The sequence below is a fragment of the Rousettus aegyptiacus genome, unplaced genomic scaffold (assembly GCF_014176215.1).
Source record: "Rousettus aegyptiacus isolate mRouAeg1 unplaced genomic scaffold, mRouAeg1.p scaffold_m13_p_16, whole genome shotgun sequence".
NCBI lineage: Eukaryota > Metazoa > Chordata > Mammalia > Chiroptera > Pteropodidae > Rousettus > Rousettus aegyptiacus.
Window position 1 is genome coordinate 25323247 of NW_023416291.1, and position 22840 is coordinate 25346086.

At 35.3% G+C, this 22840-nt stretch overlaps 1 protein-coding gene across 3 annotated transcripts in view; it reads right to left on the reverse strand.

Annotated features, from left to right (window-relative positions):
• The window catches only part of GALNTL6 (polypeptide N-acetylgalactosaminyltransferase like 6), an 881484-nt gene extending 861418 nt beyond the window's left edge, over positions 1–20066 (reverse strand). Inside the window, exons 1-3 of one of the 3 annotated variants that reach the window (XM_016148213.2) lie at positions 19683–20066; positions 18130–19263; positions 17423–17730 (exon numbers count right to left, since the gene is read on the reverse strand). In XM_016148213.2, coding sequence (XP_016003699.1) covers positions 17423–17560 — 138 coding nt within the window. In that variant the 5' untranslated portion in view covers positions 17561–17730; positions 18130–19263; positions 19683–20066. Of the gene's footprint in view, positions 1–17422; positions 17731–18129 lie in introns of those variants that run through there. The other 2 variants (XM_016148211.2, XM_016148214.2) reach the window with 2 other exon arrangements.
• Positions 20067–22840: the final 2774 nt, after the last annotated feature.

Consider the following 22840-nt stretch of genomic DNA (forward strand, 5'->3'; position numbering starts at 1 on the left):
TCTTCTTTATCCAATCATCTATCAAAGGGCACTTTGCCATGTCTTGGCCATCGTGAATTATGCTGCAATGAACATCGGGGTCATCTTGCACTTTTATGTTATGGAGATGGCTCCTTTCCTTAGACCTCAATCACCAACCTCTGATAGCTGTGAAGTTTTCTTCTGCAGCTTCCTCACCCCCACTCGCCTTCATAGACCTGAAGAAAGCTAGGGCCTCACTCTGGGTTAGGCTGGTTTGATCTCCTATCCAGATCACTAAAACTTCCTCCCTACCAACAATAAAGTAGTTTTACTCTCTCTTTTTTTTTTTTTGTATCATCCATGTGTTCACTGAAATAGCACTTTTAATTTTCTTCAAGAACTGTTCCTTTGCATTCACAACCTGGCTGTTTAGAGAAAGGGGCTAGTTTTCAGCCTATCTTGGCTTTCAACACAACTTTCTCACTAAGCTTAATCATTTCTAGTTTTTCATTTAAAATGAGAGACATTCAACTCTCCTTTTCACTTGAAATATTAGGGACATTGTAGGGTTATTAATTGATATAATTTCAATGCTGTTCTGTCTCAGGGAATAGGGAGGCCCAAAGAGAGGGGGAGAAACTGGGAAATGGCCAGTTGGTGGAGCAATCAGAACACTCACATTTATCAACTAACTTTACCACCTTACATGGGCGTGGCTCATGGCTCTCCAAAAACAATTATAATAGTAACGTCGAAGATCACTGATCACAGATAACCATAACAAATACAATAATGAAAAAGTGTGAAATTTTGTGATATTTCCCAAAATGTGACACAAAGTCATGTACTTGAAAAATACTGTTGGAAAAATGGCATCCATAGTCTCCTCAATGCGGGGTTACCAAAAACCTTCAATTTGTAAAAGACACGATGTCTGTGAAGCAACATAAAGCTAAAGGCAACAATATGAGGTATGACTGTATTAGAAAAGAAAGTGACCACAATTTCCAAAGTTAAAATTATAATAGTTTATGGCAGAGGAAATTTTTTTTTCCAATTCTATTTTGTTCTTTATAATGGCAGTTTCGACAAACCCTGGCTAAATATAATACATATTTAACAAATTAATTAAAATTGGAATAAGATATTCCTTGAAAACTCTAAGATTCCATTCATAGATAACATTTATAATTAGCAATATGTATTTTTAATAAACGGAACATAAATTTATAAAAAATTTCAGTCACCAGGCAATAGCGACTAAGTGTACATCCATTGTACACTGTGATAAAGAATTTATTCTGTATTTCACATTCATATATAAGGAACGCCGTTTTTAATATTACACCCTAGATCTCACATACTATGTTGTATGATTGCCTACTCCTAATACTGCTCAGTATGTCACTATTCAGGCTATATGAAATAGGCTTTAGGGGGGAATTATCACAGTCAGATTTGGAGTGTCCTGTTGTATTTTATATTGATTAAAGTTAGCATTTAGGGCAATCTTAAACATTGGAAAGTATCCCCAAACCTATAACTTCAGGAATGTGTACTGAAATGATGATGTGATCGTAGACATTTTGCTTTGGCAATGGTAGGACTTGGAAATTTACTGCATGTTTATGTTTGTCTAGGAATACATATATATCAGCCTCAAATATTCACCACCAGCTGGTGAAGAGATCAACTTACGTTTACAGTTTATGCTTTAATTTTACCATTCTTTCACCTGGGCCCTGATAGAAAAGAATAAAATCATCTTTATTCACTATCAGTGATGTTTCTGATAGTCATAGGTCAGTTTTTTATATTTACTCAAACACAATAAATCAAGGAACTAAATGGCACTTGCTAAAATGAGAAATGAAATATTATTCAATATGTCCTCACAATATGCTCATATGTCTATCAATCCTGACAAGAAAAGAATTCATATATATGTGAAAGCACATATGTATATGAATGTATATTCATATATACACAATGTCACACATGTTGGAAGAGAAATACTATCTAAAACCAGGTATGAATAAGAAAATAAAAAGTAGATGTGGAATATATAAGAAATTAAATGAATTGATTTTTAAGTATAAATTAATAGGGTTATTCTACTCGATTTAAAAACTGAGTTTCAAAAAACTAATAAAAAGGATGACAAGACTAACAAACATATACAAACTAATATTTTACATTTAAAAAGGGGGAAATATCTTATTGCTATACCTGGATTAAAATATATTAAAAATGAATTTGTTAAAAAAAAGATTTCCTCAGAATCATACACTGCATCAATAAAATAAAAATAAAACTCTACTTCATGTGAAAATACCACAGAAAATTAGTGTATACATATATATGTGTATATGTATATATATATGATTGAGATCTGACAAATCAGAGTAAATACATTACCATAAGATCGCTGACAAAGATGAAATGTGTCTTAAATATTTAGAAATATGTAACTGAAGATATTTAAAGAAGTGGTGTAAAATCATATAGTGTAAATAGGAAAAATACCTTTAGTTTTCAAGTCAGACAAGTTGCTTAAAAATGTATGCACATAGTTTCCCATAATTATTAAGACATCATCCATGGACGTATTTTTGTTAGGTGACAGCACCTCGAAAGTTGTATTTTAGAACCTAAATATTATGACAAAAGAGCAGTAACAGGTATTATTTTTGTTCATTTATAGAACATTTTACAATGGTGTGATAATAGATGCCATCGTAATGATAATATTAAGAGGAAAGACTCGATTTAAACAACTCCCTCTACTATTTCTGCATATATTTTAAAAGCTTAATACAGCCAATAAACTTTCTTTTATCAAACATCATGTTAATACATGATGAACACAAAAGTAACTGAAATGAAAAAAGGCCAAAATTAGGTGACTAGTAGACACAAAGTTCAGATTGAAAAGTTCATACTCCAAAGCTGACCGTAGTATAGTAAAACAAGAGGAAATAAAATTCATGTGCTTGAATTACTTTAGCATTATGAAGAATGTGGAACCACCTCATCAAACACAACGCTATTTAATTATCATAAGAGTATGACATTTTCCCCCAAGACACTGAATTAAACATGCCTCTAACCACGTAAAGCTTGTATATCTTTTCTAGCTCATAATTTTTTCCTAATCTCTTTTCATAAGTTTTACCCTTGAATTTTCACCCTTTCTCTCCCCTCTTCAGAATCCCCACTATACAACTATAATTTGTGTACAATTAAAATGAAAATGGATAAATCAAGATAGACTTTTTCAAAGAGAGAGATGTTCAAAAAAGAACCTGTGCTAGAGAATCAGACTAACAGAAGTCTTAAGGTCAGAAGCATTCAAATAAACCCTTGAAATATATCAACCTATACTTTCAAAATGACTTATTTTGTGAATTGTGCTGGTTAGTGCTCCCTTGTAGGTTGTACCAACTCAACTACAAACATTTTTTTTTTTTAAATAAATTGTAAGGTTTTGAAAACAAGCCTCTTCTAAGTCAACACAGTAGCTACTTGAACATGGTCACATACTGTGCCTAGATATCATACTAGTGAAAGTTATACCAAAGGTATTGACAATATTAGAGTAGATTCAAAGATTACATGTTGTTCCTTATCTTATTGGCTTGTTTGAACATGACTATCTTCTTTTTGTTAAAGTTACTGAAGTCATACATGTCTTCTAGAGCATATTTGGATGGCTACATGTTCGACGAAATCTCACTGTAATTTTCAGCATCAGAATCAGTTAAGTCCTGCTTAATGACATATCTACTCAGGGCAAGAATTATGGAACCAACAGATATTAATGTAATTTTAACTTACAACTATGATAATAGTTTACCTTTTATGTAAGGAAAATAATAGTTTGCCTATTATATTTATAGTTGTTAATACCTACATGATATTTAAGTATATATACTGGGTTGTACATACTGCTATTTTTGTATAGATATAGTACAGCTCAAATAAGTTCAATATACAGAAAATGAATCATATTTATCACTCTTCAGTCTTTCAAGAAACATCTATTGAGTGTCTAATTTGTGGTCAGGTAATGCTAAGCACTGGAATTAAAAAGTGTATAAAGATAGACATTTCCTAACTGAATTAGCTTCCTGGGTCTACCACAATAAATTACCATAAACTAAGTGGCTCAAAACAACAGAATTTATTTTCTCACAGTTCTAGAGGCCAGAAACCCAAAATCAAAGTGTTGGCAAGACTGCACTACCTCTGGAGGCTCCAGAGGAGAATTCTTCCTTGCCCATTGCAGCTCCTGGTGGCCACTGGCATGCCTTGGCTTCCTTGGCTTATGGCCACATTACTCCAATCTCTGCTTCCAACTTCTCATTGCATTTTCTTCTTTCATCTGTGTCTTCTTCTTTCTGTTCATCAAATCTCCCCTGTGTGTCTCTTATAAGAACACCTGTCATTGGACTTATGGTCTAGCAGGGTAATCCAGAATGATCTCTGCACCTCAAGTTCCTTTATTAAATCTGCAAAATCCCCTTTTACAAATAGAGTAACATTCAGAAGTTTGAGGTATTACCATATGGACATATATTTTGGGGGGGGAGGGGCTGCCATTTGATGTATTACTAAATTTAAGGAACTTATTGATCACTAGTAAATAAACTACCTAAACAGGTAGTTAATACACACATGGGTAAATTCTGCAAAATTTGGAAATACTTAAGTAAGGCGCCAAACCCAAGCATGGATGATCAGGGCAGTTTTTCTAGAGAGCGAGCTTGATGGAAAGCAGAAATTATCCAGGCAAAACTGAAGATTGAATATATGCAAATTCCTGAAGGAGAAAGAATATGATATTCTCAGGAACCTAAAAGAAGTTCAAAGTGGTTGGAGCTTGGGGAGTTTAGAAAGTGAAGTAGTGAGCAGTCAGGCTTATCAAGAGATGAGCTTAATGATAAAGCCATATTAAAGGATTTGAACTTCAATCTAAAGGTGTGGGAGGCCAATGAATAGATTTACAAATGGCAGTGGGCTGTTCAGTGAAGTGCTTTGAATAATAAAATCTGGTTGCTGTGCGGGTGGAGACAGGAGTATAGAGTTGAGGGTCTCCTGCACACACCCAGTGAAGTGTTATTGCTTGTCCCAAATAGGCTAGTAGATAAGGATGATAAAGAGATATGGATGAATTCAAGAGAGATGTTTTAGAAGAATCGCTAATGCTTAGTAATCAATTAAATTTGATAGTAAAGATAACGAAGGTACCAATTATAATGAACATCCGGGTAGATGGTGGTGTACTTCGTTTAGATAAGAGAAGTAAAAGGACAGGTGGAGGCAGTGGAAGGGAAAGATGAAATATCTGTTTCTAGCTTTCAGATTGGTATGTAGATCATAGGCTCAAAGGAAAATGTGGATTAGACATATTGATGTGGGAGTCATCGACTTAATCTGACAGCTGAAACAATGAGAGGCTGGGTGAGATGCCCCCGTAGAGGGTACAGAACAAAAAGTAATTATGCAGACCTCAAAGTATACAATAATTTAAGGAAAAGGACAGAAGTAGGAATCTATAAAGGACACTGGTAAGTGTATTTGTGTCTAGGTGGTAGAGGGGACGCACAGTGGGGATACGAGAATTAAAACAGGAGTTTGCAGTCGGAATCACTCTGTTTTCGTATTTGACCTTCTTTCCTTTTTTTCCGAAGTTGCTTTTTCAAACCTCTTCTCTCCTCAAGTCTCTGAACCCACCACCTCTCTGCAGATGAACACTGTTTCAGGTAAGAGAGAGTGTTTAGTTAAATTTTATCAAGTAATATGACTAATGAGAATCGCTTTTGGGATGAACTGCCAAAAGATTTCCGATGACACCGGCGAAAGATGCTGAGATTAGAGGAGTTGGATTCAGCCCGAGGTTCGCAGAAGTGGCGAGTCAGGCACTGGATACATTGAGTGTGGTTATCAAGAGAAGAAGAGAGATGGGGAAGCAGCGAAAGGACTGTGTGGCACTGAGCGACACTGTTCTTTGGCTTTGCTCTTCCTCCTGCAAACTTCTGATAGTGAAGAAATCTGAGCGATTTTAAATAGTGATGTGAAGGGTGGATCAGAATGGAAAAGCCTGAAAATCAATGAATGAGTACCAAAAAAAAAAAAAAAAATCAATATGTAAAATTCCTAAAAAAAAAAACGTTGTGATCCATTGTCTGGATACAAGTTCCATACTTATCCTAAAACTAGGGTTATTTTTCCATAGTAACAGAAGGCAAGTAGAGAACTGGGAAATAAATACAAGTACTTTTTCTGATTTTATAGCCTGAAGTCTTGGCTCTCATAATATGAAAATTCTATACTCTCAGTGAAGAATAAGACCAGGCTATCTACTGAGCATGGTAAGGGAAGTGGTAGCAAAGGCGATTTGAAGAGAGAAGAGAAAGTTGGAAAAAGTAGCCTTGAAAAACATGGAAGGGAGCTAAATAGAAAAGTAGAATAATATTTTACTGGTAGTTTTGCCTTCACTGTGCCAGTTTTTACTTTTAACTTACAAAAGATTGCTTCCCTTGAGGTGACAAAACTAAGCAATACTTACTTTCTGATTGCATAGTTTAAAATAAGGTGGCAGCTTCCAGTATTACAAACATAACAATAGCAACAGACCAACAGCAGGAGCCTTGAGCTAAAAAACATTTCTCCTATTATACATATTTCAATTACTGGAAATGCATTTAGGTTCAACAGAACCTTTTTTATAATGCAAAAGACCCAAGTTTTTAAAGCGTTTCAAGTCTTTCATCCATTCTTCGGGCCAATAATTGATTAAATCAATTCCTACATGAAATGTTTCTTTAATGAAAATTTCAAAGAGAAAAAGGAGAGAAGGCTCTGGGCAGGAAAAAGCAGAGAAGTGGGGCTAAAGTGACAGAGTGGCTTATATTTCTACCCTTTCTCAATTATTATCCCTTTGACCTCCTTGATGCTTATTTCTCTCTGTATTTCATATAGTATTTTAGAACTTAACATCTTCACCTCAGAATTCTGAGGATCTTGGAGAAAAAATAATTTCCTTCTGTATGTGAAAAACAAGCCACAAGTTTCTACAGAAGTTAAGTGGGGAGGACAATCCTGATAAAAGTCGTTAATCTGACGTCCTTGTGTTAGGCTATCTAAAAAATGACAAAATTCACCCATCTAGGGAATTAAAGCATTTTTATCTCCCCCCACCACCTAGTTTTACACAATTTTCCATCCCTCTGCCTTTCCAGCCAGTTCTTTGCCTGGAAGCACTAGAAGAGGAAGCGTGGTAGCTCTTACTTCGACATCTACTCTCATCTCTCACAGCATCATTCTTGATTTTACCAATTCTCCTTACTGTCAGAAGCAACCAGAATAAAAATGTTAAAATCCAAGTCACATAAAATAAGAAAATAAAATAGTCAACCCTGAAGAGATTTTCAGATAATCTTCTTTGGAAGTTTAGACTGACTTAATGAAATAATTTATAAGATGTATTTTATCCCTTGAGGGCAAAATACACAATGAGAAATCAACACCGTGTGGAGAGAACAGCACAAAAAATATGGAGGGAAAGGTCACCATAACAATATAGGCTGCTAGGGGCAGACGCTGGGTAAAACTAAATTCTCTGTTGAAATCTAGTGTGCTTCCGATATGTAGGGGCCCTGGGTTCAATTTATGAAAACTTTATAACTTACTACTACGTTATTTTCATATTGGCTACTAAGAATAAAAAGTTAAAAAAGAAACATTAAAGGTGCTTCAAACATTTTTGTAACCTTTTAAAAATACAAAACTTTGTATATAGACACATGATAGGTCTCTGAATGAAATGATGTAAGAACATAATTCTTCCTTTTATTCAATCTCAATGCTTTAGAATTTTAACAGATAATAAAAGCCAACACATAAAATTGCTTTCTATGTACAATCTAGTTTCCCAAGCATTTTATGCACATTACCTTATTTAACTATTACATCAACTGAACAAAGTAGGCACTATTTATATATTCATTTTAGAAATGGGAACTCTAAGGCACAGAGAAGGTGAGTAACTTGTCCAGTATCAACACAGCAAGTAAAAACCAGAACTAAAACTAGACAGCCTGGCTCAGTACCTACTCCCTCAAATGCCATGCACATATCCTTTTATAGCTGAGTTAACATACCATTTTCGGGGCTGCTATGGTCTAGTATATTTCCAATATAGTTTATTATATGGTAAGTTATATAGAGTACAGCACTTTGATATTGATAGACTCACCATTGTATGATTCTGACAAATTTTGGAAAAAAAAAACAAACTTAGTTTTTGCAATATGGAATAGTAATATTGCATATTACCATGGAATACCATGAATTGCTCGTGACTTTAAAAACAGGTCGACATGGTTCTGGCACATGGTAAGAAAAAGTAAATTTTGCCTTAACTTTATTATTAATATATTGCCTTTTATTATTACTTTTATTTTTATGGTTTTATAATAATAATTACTTTTATTATTCATATATTACCTTGAAATTCTTGGCAACTTAACACTGCTCTCTCCTTATCCCTTTAATAAATACTTCTTCACCTCCCCCATCCACTACCTATACTTAACCAATTAATTTTTCCTTCGCTCTATGTATCTGGTCATTGTCTAAATTTATTCTGATAGGTACATTGTTTTCTTTTCGCTAAGTCACCACATGGTTTCTTGACATCCCTATTCAGTAATGTAGTCTTCAGTCCTTACTATAGGATTATACAAACTATTGGAAACATCTAATTACCTATCACTCATCTACCTACATATTATATCCATAATATACCTATATTGTTTCACACATTATAGAACATTCCACAAATGTTCAATTACCTCTCCAAATTAGTAAGGTAATTGAATAGGAAAAATCTCAGACCTCTCTGCCAGGGGGACAAAAATTATTCAAAGTACGGGCTCTAAATTTACCTTTTAGATCACGATGATCATTTCCACTTCTCTCCTCTGCTTTCCCTCCTACCCCCTTAAGTACCGAGCCCTCATTCTCTCATTGCATCAGCCTTCTTCTAGCTTCTCTTGTCTCCTAACAACCAGGACCCCAGAGTCAGCCATTTATGTTAATGCCAACCCTTACCTGTCTTAAAATATAAAATATTTTAGTTGTATATTTAGACTTTCCATTTAATCTTTTACAATTTTTGTTTACACTTCTACAGCTGTGTGTAACTATAATCAAGAAAATACCTGGGACTAGTTATCAAACCCAATGAACTTTTGAGTCTTCACTTGACTTTAACTATGTGCCTATTAACACTGTTCATCATTTTCTCTTCTTATGAACGCAGAGTGTATTGACTCAAATTGTCTTTGTGCCTTATTTAACTGTGACTTGAGTTATCTAGAAGAACCTATCTCAATGAACTGTTGGAGGATTAAATCAGTAAATGTACGGGACACATTTAGGCCCACATAAATATCACACAACTGATGTTTTCTCCGTGTCTTCCAAACTCTAAACAATTAGAGCATGTATTTCTTATAAAAACAATTTAATCCAGCCCTATGTTTTAAGTGTGTATATGCTTTTTCTTAATTAAAAGATTTTAAAATAATTGAAAACAAATTTACCTCTTTATCACTTATTTGCTTCAGCCCAGTATTATGAACTTATTCAATATCTATTTTATCAATAATAAACAAATTGATACTGGCATGTTTTATATGTTTTATTATGTCTCTATTAGGGTTATGCAACATTAAGCTCATTTACTGTTTTAAATGAATCTTCTAAAAATTGAGAAAAAGATAGCAATACTATTTGTTAAGCTTTCCTTAATTATTTACTGTGTACCTGGTAATTTATGTATATTAATCCAATTAGTTCTATCTGCTATCCTTTTACTAAGCAATATCTGTATTAATAAATGAATAACTGAGACTCAAAGATGTTCAATGATTTGCCCAAGATGATGTATTTCAGTAAGTAGTGAACCAACAAATGAACCTGAAGTATCTTCCCTTCCCTCAGCCAATCGCAACCCTGTCTAATTTTGGTAACAAGATGCAGCTCAATATGCACCTCCTGTAAGAATGAAGCCTTGTGTAATGAGTCCAGAGACCATTTGATTATCTTTCTTTTCTAAATGCCGATGACACAAACAGAACTTTCTACTATGCAGTGCTTGCTTCTTTGTTTTATGAATACCAATTTTCTCCCTCTAATTCACTAGTTAGAAAATTAAGAATGGGCGAAATGCAATATACTTTTTCTGTATCTCCTAACCCTACTGAAAGGAGTAGTAATTATGTAAAGTAGCTTAATGATTTTGATAATTTCTACTTTGCTTTTTAACTTTTTTTCTTCAGAATAATCCCTGTTGTGACTAAGGTTTAAACAACAAAAATAGTTCTCAAGCACTTGCTTGTAATTAATGTAGAGAAAAAATGCCTACGTGTGAACCGTGGGATTTATTTGAAACAGTAAATGAGGATGGTCACTATAAAGAAATAGGGCTCTCTTAAAAAATTCTTCTATTAAAAACTTCAATTTTTGAATAACTTTGAATGCAATAGAGCAAAAAAGTCATTTTTTGCAATACATGATTATATAAAAAGAATTAACAACCTGTCAAGGATCGGACCAAAAAAATTACAAAACAAAACACCTTTTTTTTTTTCTAGACCCTATTTATTTGTTTACTCAACAGTCTTTCCTCTCAGATTTAACACAACAATGGCGATCCTGTAACATATTCATTGTTCTGCTGTGCTGTCTTGACATTGCCTTGCAAAGAGAAGCCATCTGTAAATATTAAACAAACACTAATTGCCTTGCTACAAGAAATGATTGCTTATACTTTGTATAACAGTCTATATCCATTAACTCTTATTATATGCTGTTTAAGATACTAAGCACTTATAGTCCTCACTATAACACTACAAGAAAGGTATTATCATCTCCATTTGACTTTAGAGAAAACTGATCCAGGAAGATCAATGACTTGCTAAATAAATGTCACAATGTGCTAAATGCTGGAACCAGAATTTGAACCCTGATAATTTGATTCTGCAGCATACACCCTTACATACTAAAAGAGAACAAGCCAGTATGAAAATTCTGATATTTCTCGTCAAGTTAAGTTCAATTAGATTCTTTTGCTAGAAGACATACCAAAAATAAGAAAAAAGGAATGCCCAATTCACTCAAACTTCCATGGCAGCCCTGATAATTAGTCATTTTTAATATGATAAAAAATTTCAAAATGATTTATAATAATATGCCCTATCTGGCTTCCTAGACTTTAAGCACTGAGATAACATTCTACGAGTATTTGAGTACTTGGAATAAATTCAAAATCAGTCTTCTCAGCCCTCACTACCACTCTTTGCAACAAATTACAGACAGCCACCTGCTGATAGTCTAAGGCAACCCAAACTCTATTGATTGTATTACCAGACTACAATGACTTACCCTATTTATAACCCGTGCAACTCTAACAGGATAAATCCTTATTGTAATTCTCACACATGCTAAAGAGATATAAGTACTTCTAGAGACAGATGCATTTTCTTTAACTCCATACTTTCCTAGAATTTTATTAGCAACATTTAAATGATGCTTTAAGCTCAATTGACTAACAGCTTTTTATGGATTCAAAGCAATGGAATAAGCAAAAAGTTACAAGATTAAAAAAAAACGTAGAAAATGAAACAGTTGGATGGATTTATTTTTTCTTTGTAAGTGAGATCATGTATGTGGAAGTATGTGTGTGAGCATGTGTGTTACTAAATCAATACATTTAATTTGAGAATACCACTAATCCAGTCCACCTTTCTTTCTCATTGCACTGTAAGCAGAAAAGTTGGAAAAAACACTGATGAAATTTATCTTTAACTCTAAATATACCTTTATTTTTCATTCTCCTCTGGCCGCCTAGGTTGAGTTTGGTAGTAATAGACATCAACAGCATATTAGTGAGAAATAGCAGCAGTAAGCATGTCTTAAATGTTTGTGGATGCCCTGTGCCTTTTTCAAATAAACCCAGTATATATATTTTTTGTACCTGTCTAAATACATATTCTTAGTGGCACCCTTGTTTTTTATTTGTTCCTTTTTTGTTGTTCATTCAAGCATTACAAGTACATTTTGAGATAATTTAAGAATTGCTGGTTTTATGGTGTGACAGCTGAAGATCACAAGGACAAGTATCTAGTTTATGAACATGTGACTTTATTGTCATTTTCAGAACTTTCTGTTTCTTTGCACATTTGCACCTTTGATTCTGTAAAGGTTTTTTTTTTATAAACACATATGTAAATATGAAGGAAAGAGAAGAACATGGTCATGTCATATGGTTTTAAGACTGAAGTATGCGGTACTTAACTCTTAATCATAGGCAAGCCATACACACGAGAAATGAGAGTGACTGCTAGATGAAACATATCCAAACCTGACACTATATGCTACTCACATTGCATAATATCTTTCCATTATTTTAGTTATTATCTCTTCCTTTAAGGTAGTTCTGGATGTACCTTAATGGCTTTCATCTGTATACAAGTGTTACAAGGGGAGACATAATTGAAAACTTCCTTCAAGGTCTTCATGGCTACTCTTGACAAACCTTAAAGTCACCAAACAAAACTCAATTATCTTCTCTATATCACTTAAATTGTCCAAACTTTCTCACTCCTTTTCCTATATATTCCACCCTTGATTTGGTTTCTTTTATAGAAAAAACACATAGGAGGTTAATTGATTCAGCACAGCTTGTCCAACTCAGCAATGAGCAGGGAAAAAAAAAAAATCTCATTTTTTGCCAGATTGTGAATGGAAGAATCTTTCACACTGTCTCCCATGGGGCAAGGTGATGAACTAATCATGCTGCATCTACTAGGTCACAGCAAATAATTAAGACACTTGTTACAGCCGTCTGTGTGGTGCAATCCTGTAAAAGTCAGAATGGATTTTCCATAAATTCAAGAAAAGGTCTTTAAAACCATAATTTAATATCTACATTTTAGCTAATTAAGGACAGCATGGATCAAATTAATGGATTATTCCACATCTAGTGTGTTGATAATGTACCATCCTGAATGCAGGAGAGAAAACCTTAATTTTTTTTTCTTCTTTCCTTAGTTCTTCCCAAATCTAAGGTGTTTGCTAAAAAAGAAACAGATACATTCTACAACTTTAGTGATCAGCACGAAAAAGAAAGGCATTTTTGCATATACTGGGTACCAATTATAAGACATTTTCCCATCATAAAGCAAGTTTAAAATGCCACATAAAAACGCTCTCAGTCAAAAGGATGAATTCCCCTGAAGTGTGGAGCTGTGGAGCTGGCCAACATTAGAAGTGTTAGACAAAAATGCTGAGAAGTTTCTTTCAAGACAGATTTTCTTTTCTTTGATTTTAATGGAGGTTATGTCTCACATCTGACATATACAGCTTACATGTGGATCTGACTAAAAACAAAATATTATCTCACAATAATTTCCATATTCAAGAATCTAAGATGTGATCTCAGGGTTTTATGTGCCTTCTTACCTGGCAAGCTTGATTATCTCTATTTTATAAGCAGGAATTCTGAGGTATAAAGAAATAAGAAGGTTCTACAATTTAAAAGTCACTTGAGTGTCTAGTTTTTGTTTGTTTGTTTGTTATTAATGTGGTAAAAATACAGGCCTAATATGAATTTCTAAAATCATTCTAAATAATTCTGAAAATGTCTGATTTAAAATTATGAAATATTGTTCCTAGTTTTTATTTCAAAAATTGTTAAAAATCTCATCATATCCTGAATATTCTTCAGTTATTTCCACAGGTCATATTATTTGCAACTTAGATGCTAACCTATTTTACAGCTACGTTTTTTTATTAATCTCTTTAATGTATTTAAGAAAAGAGAGTGTTTTGGAGTAGCTTTTATTTACTTATACTTGCATACTGAGTAAAGTAGTTTTGCTCTAAAATATTGCTTTGTTCTAGTTATCATCTTAATGCACAGCTTAATTAAGATATAAATATATAACTTTAAATCAATTGCAGCTGAACCCAAAGAGTAGCTACTCAATTTTTTTAATTAAAAATTATAAAATTAAGAATTACTATATAATAATCATATAGTAATCACATTCAAGTAAATATCATATTCATTATAAATAGCTTATTAATATAGGTATATATTTCTAAACAACATAAAAGAAATAATATATCATCCTAATAACAAAAAAGTAACAAAATTAATTCAATTGAAAATAACATGACAATTATGATTGATAATTTAATATCTGAACAAAAACTATCAAAACTATCAACTATTTTTAAATTTTATGAAATCTTAAAATATCACAAAACCTTAATCTTCATTTCAGTAACATGATTCAAGTTTTGCAGAGCACAAACAATAAAATAAACCTTTTAATTATTGCATGATTGAGGCTACTTTTTCAATTCTCTTCGGTTATATAAAAGAAAAAAATTTAGATATATAACTTGGGATTTTTATTTCATAATTCTTTTCTGTATCACAAATGGGACATATGTTTAAATGTCATGGGGTATATATCCCTTTTAATGTGAAGCAATAATAAATATAAACAATTAATTTATAATAGTATAGATGAGAAAAATATGTAAAATACTAAACACAATGAAAATCAATATACACAGTTTTGGTCACTGTTTTCTGTTTTACCTACCTTTAATTGACCTCAGATTATATAAGAAACACTATTTACACTGTATAGTAAGTAGGTAGACTCTATTAGTGGTATGTTCTGGTAAAATATACATTAAAGTATTTCAAAAGTATTAGCCATTCTATGATTTTGAATTCCCACAAATTTAAGTATTTCCCTGAAACTCACTGTAATAATTAAACTACTTAAAATAGTGAAAATTTTCAACTCCTGTGACCACTGGCATGCCACACATAACTGCTATAAAAATACTCTGTTCGTTTGGGCACGTGACTTATTTCGAACAGTTTCAGTGCTTATTGCTGTCAATGACTCAATCAGTATGTGATCCTTAATCTCAGCAGTTTACAACTTGGTGATAAATATAGTAAAAGATAGCTTCTGAAGAACATTTAGCAGTTAACCAAGAAAATGTATTTTTTAAAATAAATTGCTAAATTTAAATAACACATAACCCAATAGTCATATTATATGCTTCAATTAAAAACCTTTATACCTAGCTCACTTACTACCACTAAAATAGAGATACATTAGCAAATATTACATCACTCTATTAAGCATGTTTAATTCATCACTGCAAGTCACTTTTTATTTGGTCATGTACATATACACACACATGTGTGTATGTATAAACTTAACTCTTATCTGATACTTGTATAATGATGTCAACATATACTAATTTTATTTCCAATTATATTTAATAATGGAATAAAACCAATAAAAGCTTATTTTTTCCAGTTTTACAATAAATTTTATTTTTCATTTAGCAATTAATTAATTTCTACCCTTTAAACTTTATTTTGTATCCATAAGAAAGTATTAATTTTAAAACTACTATTTAGGCTAAAAAATACTAAAGTACATGATTGACATTCATTTTATGACATATTACTACTACCCTTTCTTTATTCTTGGTTTCGAAGCTGTTACACAGGATTAGTAAACTGCAATGTCACAAAATTTCCATCAATCTGAGTTACTTACTCTACAGCATATGAAACTGAGAAACAGCTCCTTCTCTTACCACTTCATACCTTTCATACCCATTAATTTATCACCTGATGTTAAGCATCATTTTCTGCAGAATAACCAGAAACAAGGAAACTGTTCTTGGAGACTATAAGGATAAGTCAAAAAGTTGATTTGCCATATCTGATATTCTTATGCTATTGAAAATACAAATTACTCATTAAGGGTCAAAATCAATAGAGCCAGTAGGAAAGTTGTAAAGGTCTCATTAATAAGATTAATTAGTGTTTAATGTTAGCTATGCCAGCAAATATTTCATATGGTTATTGTTAACTGAATTAGCAAAATTCAAGAAAAATTATTTCACTTTTGTTATTTTATCAATATTGGAATGGAAATTTTACATAATACTGTATTAACTACTCATGTTAATAAAATCTCATTTCATATTAAGGGTTGGAGAAATTAGTGATCTAAACAGGAAAAAAAGTTTCACAACCAAAATACCCATCTCCTTTATCATAATGACAAAACAGAATATACTTTAAGTCAGAGTTACGTCCCATTAGAAATAACGACGGAGATCAACACTAAATGTTAGCATTTTCTTTCAAAATTCCAATTCGTCAAAAATCCATAAGCAACTTGTTATCATCATTAAAGTTTATCAACTGGTAATGGTTACTTATCACAATGGAAATGCAGATTACTTCCATATATTTCACAACTAACCACTCACTGTGTAAGAAGAAATTAAACTTTAAGTATAAGAGTAAATATTTAATTGCCACTAGTATATATTGCTGCTGTCCACAGTGGACTACTTAAACATGTTCTAAATGTAGAAGGTACAGAGTGTACACAGGTGATGACCCTTGAAATTAAAATTAAAAATATTAATATTCCGAAGCGATACACGGGACTAGATGAAAAAGTGGTATATCAATATCATGAAAAAGGCTGCATTCTATAGCTAAAAGTTTAATTACAGAAGCAGTTTAATTTGTTAATAAACAAGGAATCCCATCAATATTTTGTGAAGGATGTTTTGCATTATTGCTCACTAAGAAAGATAGTTATTTTGATCCATGTTGTCATGAGTGATACACATACTAATGGATTACATGTGCATACTAAGGAAAAAGAAAACATACCACACTACTTTGTGTTTCAGACACTAAAGGAAGCTTTTAGCAACAAACTGCTATCACCAGACTGTGAACAGTCGTGCTTAATAACTGCCTGTACACCCCAAACACCACCTTAGCAACGGGGGAGAAGAAACAGAGACTTCAACTTTCCACGGGGTAAAAAGCTGTTGCTAAGCAAAAATAACAACCAAAAATATATTTTAAAAAACTGTAGCTTGTTTTTTGATAAGTACTTCACAATTTTAATGACTTAATTGGCCCAATTCAATAGACACACCCAAACCAGATAAAAGGCAAAAATAAATCTCCGTGATGAACTTGTACCAAACACATTCCCTCCCACATACCACAAATAAGCAGTTACCTTTCGCCCACCTCAAGTCGAAATCAACCCAAAGACCAATTGTGAAAGATTATCTTCTTGGCTACTCTTATCCTACTTTTCTAGTTTACTTTACATTTTACAATGTCATTGACTAAGATCTTAAAACAACTACTTGCTTAAACCCTATAGTCTCTAGAGTCTTGCAATATCATGTCTGTAGGGACTTGGGAGCAAACCCAAACTTGCCCCCCACCTGCTTCTTCTGTCCCCGCCGGTCCGGTCGCATGCCTTACCGGTTCTCCTGCGATCGTTCTCTAGGTGGCACTTACCTGCTGCTCCCCGGGCTCCGTGGATTTCACCAGGTGCTTATCCTTGTACAGAGACCAGAGACCAATGTTGGGCAGGAATATTAAAGCCACCATGAATAACAAAGTCATCTGCAGAAATCTCTTCTGTTTCCTCTTCATTGCAAATGATAACAGAGAAGAAAAGTTAAAGGAGATGGTTCCCTGACTGCTTCTTGTGTTTAATGCAAAAGTCTTTTCCTCTCCCCTGCGAAGCACCAGAAACAGAAGAAGCTAAAAACTTTTGTTGCGTGCTCAGCACCAATCTGCACGATTCAGAGGGAGTTGGGCATCTGCAGAACAAACGCACAGTTACTTTCCCCCCAGAAAACTATGACGAAGACATTACCTATTGGCTTAGAAGTAAAGGACTGAGAAAATCATTAAGTCTATCGACTTCCATTAATATAAAACAATCGAGTAAATATGATCATTTCACTAACTAATCATAAGTTATGAAAAGTCAGTAGCATGCTACATACTTAAGAGAAGGGGAGTTTTGGTGGTTTACTCCCCCTTAAGTGTGGAGGGCTGGGTTGGGGAGGAGCGGGTAAGTAGCAATAACTGCTTGGGAGGAAGCGGCTCAGCCCCAGCAAGTGTCAGGAAGAAAAGTGTCCGCTTTTGACATTGCAACATCACCTTCCTCATCTTCCCTGAACATCTCCTGCTGTTTCTCCCTTGGGATAACCTACCTGAACTCAAGTTCAACTCCCTCCGAAGCCAGCGTGCTGGTGGGTTCAATGGGGATGCAGGGACACGGGCTCCGGGAAGAACTGTTTGGATAGAGGTCCGCAAACTCCTGGATGCTCACGCGCTGTCTAAACGCTCCTCCGCAGGCAGAGGCTCTGCGCCCTGGGAAGCTGGGAGGAAGGAGGCTACAGATGTCAGCGGAGCCCAGCCAGGAGGCGTAGGCGCGGACGTTTCTCCAGCGCAGTCCTCGGAATGCGATCCTCTGCGAAGTAAGCGCTCTGCCCATCAATCTCTTCCCTTCGTCTGGTGACGCTCTCACGCTCCGCTGTTCATGTTACCATTCTTTTCCGGCAACTGAAGGAACCAAAAGAAACGTCACCAGCACCTAAAGCGCACTGTCTTCAATCTCCCCTCCAGGGAAGGGGACGGAAGGCGGCCAAACAGTCTGAGCTGGGATTGCAGAGAGTGAGGGCGCTGGGGAGGGCAAGCAGATAGCAAAGATGCGCCCGCTCGCCCGGCCTCCCACTCCTCTCCGGAGGTCGCCTGCCTGCTGCCGAGATGATGCTGGTGTCGACCACGACCACGTGCGGGAGCCCAGAGCCCGGGACGGGAGGGCGGGCCGCCTGAACGGGGTGGGCAGTTCTTCTTAGCTGCCAGATCCTATATAAACAAACCCTGGGCGAGGAAGAGGAGGAGGCAAAGACGCTTGCAGGAGGAGGACTTGCAGCTCCCAGCCTACGCGGATACTCTCTTTCTCTGCCAGGGCTTTTGGGAGCAACTTCGGACCCGCAGAGATTCCAGCTCCCCTGCTCATCTCACCCAAAAGACGCCAGGCCAGAGATGCCGGAGGAAAAGTCGCCAGCTGCTCTCGGGTTTGCTCCTGTTTCCTGCATTGTGCTGGTGAGAGCGCTTCCAGCTGGGGAGAGGTGGTGGCGGTGGGAGGCAGAGGCGAACCGAGGCTGGACAGGTCCCGCTGAGAGGATACCCGGGGCTGGGTACCCCACCGCTCAGGCCAGGTACGCGGTGGGGAACGAGGAGGAAGAGGATCCCGAAGCGAGGCAGGGCTGAGGCGCAGGGTTCTCAGGCAGCAGCTTCTCAAGTGACACCGTGGAGACCCGGGGCGGCTGTACTTGGGTCTGTAAACACCCAGAGCCAGTTAAAAATTGGCAGTGCCACCGGGCTCCTCCCCCGCCCTGCTTGTCCGCACCCTGCGCTCCTTATCGCTGACAGAGCTACCTGTCCCTCTGACCTCGTACACTCCTCTTGCGATACCCAGAAAATGTAGGGATTGAGGTAAGACTGGCAGAAGGAACTCCTCCCTCTCCCCAACACATAGCTGCACCAACGCCCCTGACCACACGCGCTCGAACCTGTGGCAGCCTCTCCAAGAGACCTGCACGCCTAGCACCATGCACTGGGTCCTCTCGGGATCCAGGAGCTCAGAACTCCAGAAGGAATGGGGACTTAAATGAGGCGACACACATGCGTGCAGTGCCCACTGTATCAGCCTGTACAGAATCAAAAAGAAATGCCATGGTCATCTCTTTGTTATTACCTAGATGTGATGCTCACAAGCTCAGGATAGATGAGACTGTGGGCTCCAGAATGGTATTTTCTCTCTTGTTCCTCCCTGTCTTCTTCATCTCTCACTCCTTCTTTGAATCCTCCCCCTCTCTCTGCCTCCCACTTCTACTCTCTCTCCGTGTCTCACTTGAGAGAAACATAGATTTGAGTGTGAAGAGTTATGCCTGCAACTTCTCTCATTATAATTTTAAAATGTATTTGAACAATATTAACGACAGTATGACTGCATAAATAAAGCTTTGTGCGGAAATAATTTTTTGTGAATCACTTGCATTTAGAAACTAAACGCATTTTTTAAAAATGTTTTTGAATATATCCTTTATCTAAAGACCAATTATCTTTTAATTTTACACAAGTGAACTGTCAGAATCTAGAGAGCAAGAACCATAATTCCTCAACACCTGCGCACACGCGCGTGCACACACACACACACAAACACACACACACTGCCATTTGTACTCTACATTCTTTTCTAACCTCTTATTTCTCTCTTAGTAAGTGCAGTTCTGAAACTGAAATATGAGTTCCGAAAACAGAAATATGAATTCTGGGAAGCAACATAGCAGGAAGAGGTTTGCTAGGATTCTCTGGTCCTCAAAGAAAGGTTTTTGAAGAATTGTTTAACTATATTGGATATATTCTCTCTTAGAGATAGTTGCTAATTAAAAAGTAAAAGAACTCAAACATGCACTTAGAATTCAAAAATTAAAAATCCCTCACATTTTAATAATACCAGTTTCTTTATACCTTAAAAACAAAAGTCCTGGATCACAATTAGACATATTATCATTGTACTTAATCCAGAATTCTAACTTGAATTGTGCTTCATTACTGTAACACTATAAATGGTCTTCCAAACAATATGCAGTCCCAGAAAATTAGTTACAATAAATTATTTGTTATAATAACTGTTACATCCTATATCAAGTACATGTAGAATATATGTTAGAAACTGGAGGAAGGAAATTACTATATTCATCCCTGCTTTTACAGAGTAGTTTCAGATAATCACTTTTGTTTTCTTAATAACTGTTATATTTATGTATCTATTTGATTAAGATCACAATTTTCCTTCAATCTGGTCTTCTTTTACAATTCCACACATAAATTTCCAACAGATTACAATATTCCTAACTAAAATTGATATTTTAGGTTGAGTTTACAATTAAAAAAAAAAAAAAAACCTCTAAATCAGTGATCCCAATATTTTTGGCACCAGAGACTGGTGCTCCTCTGAGAATCTAATGCCTGATGATCTGAGTTGGAGATGAGGTGGAAATGCTAGCACTGGGGATCAGCTACAAATAACAGATGAAGCTTCTCTCACTTGCCTGACACTCACCTCCTGCTGTGTGGCCTGGTTCCTAATAGGCTATGGACCAGTATAGGTCCATGGCTGGGGATTGGGGACCCCTGATCTAAATGACAGTTAATTCCATTGTTTGGATATACTGATTAAATGCATATATATTAAAAGAATACATACACTTACTCTTAAAATTCGTTATGGATATTGGTTTAAATCAAAATCCTCATAGCTTTACAATTTCTTATAACCAAAGATCCATTTTTTACCCCCATTTGCACCTTCATTTTGTTATGATTCTATGGGCTACCCCAGGTAATGAGTCCCATGTGCCTATCACTGTGTTAACAGTTACAGGGACACATAAAAAGAAAATAGAGCAATGTCTGTGACCTTGAATAACTTACAGTCCACTTGAAAATCCAACATAGGCAGACAGAATGAAGTACAAAAGCATAGCTGTTTGTCCCAAACTTTAACTGCGCCAGTCTAAGCATTACCTTGAAAGAAGTAGGATATTGGTTTAGTTATCACTCTACTTCAAATGTCATGAGTTAAAACAACTATATGACTATCTCTTATGATTCTGTGAATTTGGATGGGCTCTGCTGGGTGGTTTTGCTTCATGTGGTATAGGCTGGGGCCTGGGGATTTGATCTGGGTGGACAAAGAAGGCTCCTTCAGGTGCGGGCAGGTGGCACAAACTGTCAGCTGTGAGATCATCTGGGGCAGTCAGTTGATGCCTTCAGGTTTCCTTCACATGGCCTTTCCTCATAGCCCTACGCTTCTCACATGTGGTGGTTGGGATCCAAAAAGGAACTTCCCAAGAAAGTGTGTTCTAAGAGGGAGAGAATAAAAACTGCCAAGTCCTTTTTAAAGCTCAGAATTTGTACATCCTCACTTCTGCAATAGTCACAGGACCAGCCCAGATTCAAAGTTCAGGCTGGAGTATCAAATAAATTTAACATCTCAATGAGAGGTTTGAGTGTGGCCATCTTTAATCTATTATGAATATTGAAAGGCACGTAGGTAGGAATTCATAAGGAAGGATTAACCAGATTAGATGATGGATGATGCAGAGCAATGGAGAAAGGTTTTTATGTACTGAGTCATAAAAACAGGTTTGTCATTTTATTTTTCAGTTGTAACATAAATAAGTACTAGCCATGTAACATACAACATGATGACTGTGCCTAACACAGCTATATAACATGTAAAAAACATTGTTAAGAGCATACATCCTAAGAGTTCTCATCATAGGAACATTTTTTTCCTTTTACTTTCTGTTCTATGTATATGAGATGATGGATGTTAACTAAAACTATTGTGGTAATCATTTTACAACATATGTAAATCAAACTATCACCATGTACAACTTAAACTTATGCAGTTATGGTTGTCAATTATTTCTCAATAAAATCAAGAGAATAGGTTTATTACCTCATTTAAAAAAAACCTGACATGATTGGAACTTAATTTGAAAGAAAAACATTCACTTGTGACTTCCATATTAACAAATATTTTAAAATTTACTAGTTTAAAGCTTTACATCTGAAAATATAATACCTACAGAAAGTCTGTTGTTTCATAAACCAAAGAAGGGTCATTGGCAATAATCTTTGAGGTTTGTGTTTTTACTGAAATAGTATAGAGTCACAAGCTAATAAGCATTTGTTATTAAATATAATAAGACTATAAGAGAAAATTAAAAATTAATTATTTTAAGGTTATATAAGTACATTAGCTACATCTTTAAGAAGCTATATTGAAATTTCTCAGTAAAACAATATTTTGGCCTATCTTGAATTTTAATACAGAGGACT